This window comes from Mus caroli, chromosome 6 (genome assembly GCF_900094665.2).
Source record: "Mus caroli chromosome 6, CAROLI_EIJ_v1.1, whole genome shotgun sequence".
In the NCBI taxonomy this organism is placed as follows: Eukaryota; Metazoa; Chordata; class Mammalia; order Rodentia; family Muridae; genus Mus; species Mus caroli.
Window position 1 is genome coordinate 46,685,752 of NC_034575.1, and position 3,085 is coordinate 46,688,836.

Sequence of the window (3,085 nt, forward strand, 5' to 3'; positions counted from 1 at the left end):
CGTACATGCACATTAAAGAACTCAAGTGCAACACACAACATTGGCACTAAACGAGGTCGGGGGGGGGGCTTTTTTGTGTGTGTAGTTTTTTTTTTTTTTTTTTTTTTTTTTTTTTTTTTGTTTTAGTTACTTCAAGTAACACAGCTTGCTTCATATAAATAAGTTAAAACATCTATTTTTTTTTCAAGACAAAGCCATTCAGGACAAAGAGATGAACAGAAGCAGATCTACTTATACAGGCGCTATAATGGCAATAAACAGGCTCATGATTAAAAGATGAATTAGGGCAACGAGAACAGGGCTTCTTCACAGAAGGAACACAAGGGGAGTTTCAGAAAGTCACCTTAGTACTGACACTACAGAGAGCTGCCCGGCTACTACTGCTCAGTACTTTGGCTGCTCAGATGCTCAGGGGCGGAAAGCCCCCCCTGCCGCGGCCATACTCATGCTTTTCAGCTTATTATCTTTTTTCCACTTCATCCTCCTGTTTTGGAACCAGATTTTAATTTGTCTCTCGGAGAGGCAAAGGGCATGAGCTATTTCAATCCTTCTTCGGCGGGTCAGGTAGCGGTTGAAGTGGAATTCTTTCTCCAGCTCCAGGGTCTGGTAGCGAGTGTAGGCCGTCCGGGCCCTTTTGCCTTCTGGGCCACCTATGTTGTCTGTAACAAAAAAGTCAGCGGTTTAGCCACCAACTCCTCAGCACCTGGTTCCAAAGTCAGCCAGGGTCCTGAGCTGCGGAGAAGGCTCAACAAGTTCTCCTTCCTCACCCACCCTCCCCAAATTTCCTTCTCCCTTCCTTTCTGGCGAGAAAAACAACGGGATTTGGACTCTGGGAACAACCGACCCACCTGAGGCAGGAACTCTGGGTTTAAAGACAGCTTGGCTTTCCCTCGCCCCCTAGTCTGCTCTTTAGCCCTTTATGAGTTGTCCTAAGTGGGGGCACTGCCCTCCCAGTCTGCCCACCGCCTAGAAACGCACTGAAGCACTGCTTTTTTTTCTCAGTTCCCAAGTGGCCTCTAGGTCACCCTCAGTTAAAGTTCCAGCCGAGCTAGCCGCCTCCTGTTCCAGTGTACGCTTGGGGCGCCCGATTTCTTTTTCTTCCCTTTCCTTCGCTCTCCCTCTTGCCCTCAAACTTCAGAATCCCGCCTGTCCTCGCCTGGCTTATTCCCCCCAAGCCCCTTTTAGGGGGCTCTAATTAGTAACGCTGTTTCCCCAGCGTAGCCCTTCCCATAAATTATCTCCCCTGACAACCCGATTCACAGCCCCTACTGCCATCCCTACCCCTGCATGCCCTACTCCGCTGGCCTGACCCTGAAGCGAGTTCCGAGACACTGGGGTTCCAGACGGAATTTCTTCCTCTTTCAACATTTAAACTTGCTCGGCCACCCCATTTTCCTCCCTCCCCTCTCCCCAGTATCTGTGAATGCAGATCGCTGCTGCTGCTGCTGCTGCTGCTGCAGTAACTGAGAGGAAGTAAAGAGGAAGGCAGGGAAAGGGAAGCCGCAGGGAGAGGCTCTGCGAGCTGGAGAGAGGAGACTAGGAGAGAGACGGGAGAGAGGCTGCAGAGAACAGAGAGTGACCAAGACCCGCGCCCCCACGGACGCGTGGATCAGAAAACGGCTGGCTTTACCGTGACTAATGTGCAGCTTGCGCATCCAGGGGTAGATCTGGGGCTGAGCGGGCGGCGCCGGGCTCGGCTCGCTCTGGGCGCCCGCCTGCTCGCTGCTGGCAGGGGCGTCCTCCTCGGCTGCGGACGCCGTGCCAACCCCCTCTCTGCTGCTGATGTGGGTGCTGCCGGCGTTGGCCGAGGCGCCGCTGGAGTTGCCCAGGGAGTTTTTCCCGCCGTGGTGGCTGTCGCTGCCGGGCGAGGGGGCCACCGCTGAGCAGGGCAGCGGGTCGGGCGGTGGCGAGTGCGTGGACGTGGCCGGCTGGCTGTACCTGGGCTCGGCGGGCGCCGCACTGGCCCCAGCCGCGTAGCTGCGGGCGCGCTCGCCGGAGCCAAAGTGGCCGGAACCCGAACGGCCGACGCTGAGATCCATGCCATTGTAGCCGTAGCCGTACCTGCCGGAGTGCATGCTCGCCGAGTCCCTGAATTGTTCGCTCACGGAACTATGATCTCCATAATTATGCAACTGGTAGTCCGGGCCATTTGGATAGCGACCGCAAAATGAGTTTACAAAATAAGAGCTCATTTGTTTTTTGATATGTGTGCTTGATTTGTGGCTCGCGGTCGTTTGTGCGTCTATAGCACCCTTGCACAATTTATGATGAATTATGGAAATGACTGGGACATGTACTCGGTTCCCTCCTACGTAGGCACCCAAATATGGGGTACGACTTCGAATCACGTGCTTTTGTTGTCCAGTCGTAAATCCTGCCTGATGACCTCTAGAGGTAAACTCGTGCACTAATGGGGGAGTTGGGTGGAGGCAAGAGGGGTGGCGCGCGCGCCCTGGGCGCGTGCCCGCCACCCGCTGCCGCCGTTCAGTCGGACTCGAGCGCCACCCGCTGGAGACTAGGCGCATCGCTTCGCTTCCGACCTCGGGCTGCAAGGGCCGGGGTCGAATTGAGGTTACAGCCCATTATGGCAAAATTATTGCATTTCCCTCGCAGTTCCATTAGGATGTACCAATTGTGAGGCCGTCAGCTGCCGATCGCACGCCCGGCGAGGATACAGAGGATTCGGGGGAGGTGGTGACTTAGAATTATTTACAACAACTTTATTTCCCCGGCTTTGTATCCCCTCTTATTTTTGTGTAGAGGTTGGGGTCGGTTTGCCCGCCCGGCCGGCAGCTGTGAATTTTGAAAACACAGATATCACCTTCGAGGAAGGGAAGACGATTTAGCCAATTGAAGAAATAAATCCTGCCCACAGCAGCAGCCACAATTATGGCTCTGTTTTTGTGAACGCATGAAGGACAGTGCCCCTGCCGCTCTTAAACCACAGGCGTCTATTAAAGACAGCTTTTGTGTAGTGTTTCTCCGAGGCGAGGTCAAATTCCATACACTCGTATAACCAGAATCATTTTTTTCCTCCGTGCAAATATGTTTTTCGTGCCATTAGTTTGCTATCTGATTTGCTTAT

General features: G+C 53.7%; 1 protein-coding gene across 1 annotated transcript; it reads right to left on the reverse strand.

Moving 5' to 3' along the window:
* On the reverse strand, positions 1-2,300 carry Hoxa5 (homeobox A5). The gene is made up of 2 exons (XM_021164669.1): positions 1,631-2,300; positions 1-659 (listed from the first exon to the last, which is right to left on the reverse strand). Exons 1-2 carry the CDS (start codon positions 2,190-2,192, stop codon positions 409-411), a joined length of 813 nt encoding a protein of 270 aa, XP_021020328.1. The 5' UTR covers positions 2,193-2,300; the 3' UTR covers positions 1-408.
* Between the last annotated feature and the right edge of the window lie 785 nt (positions 2,301-3,085).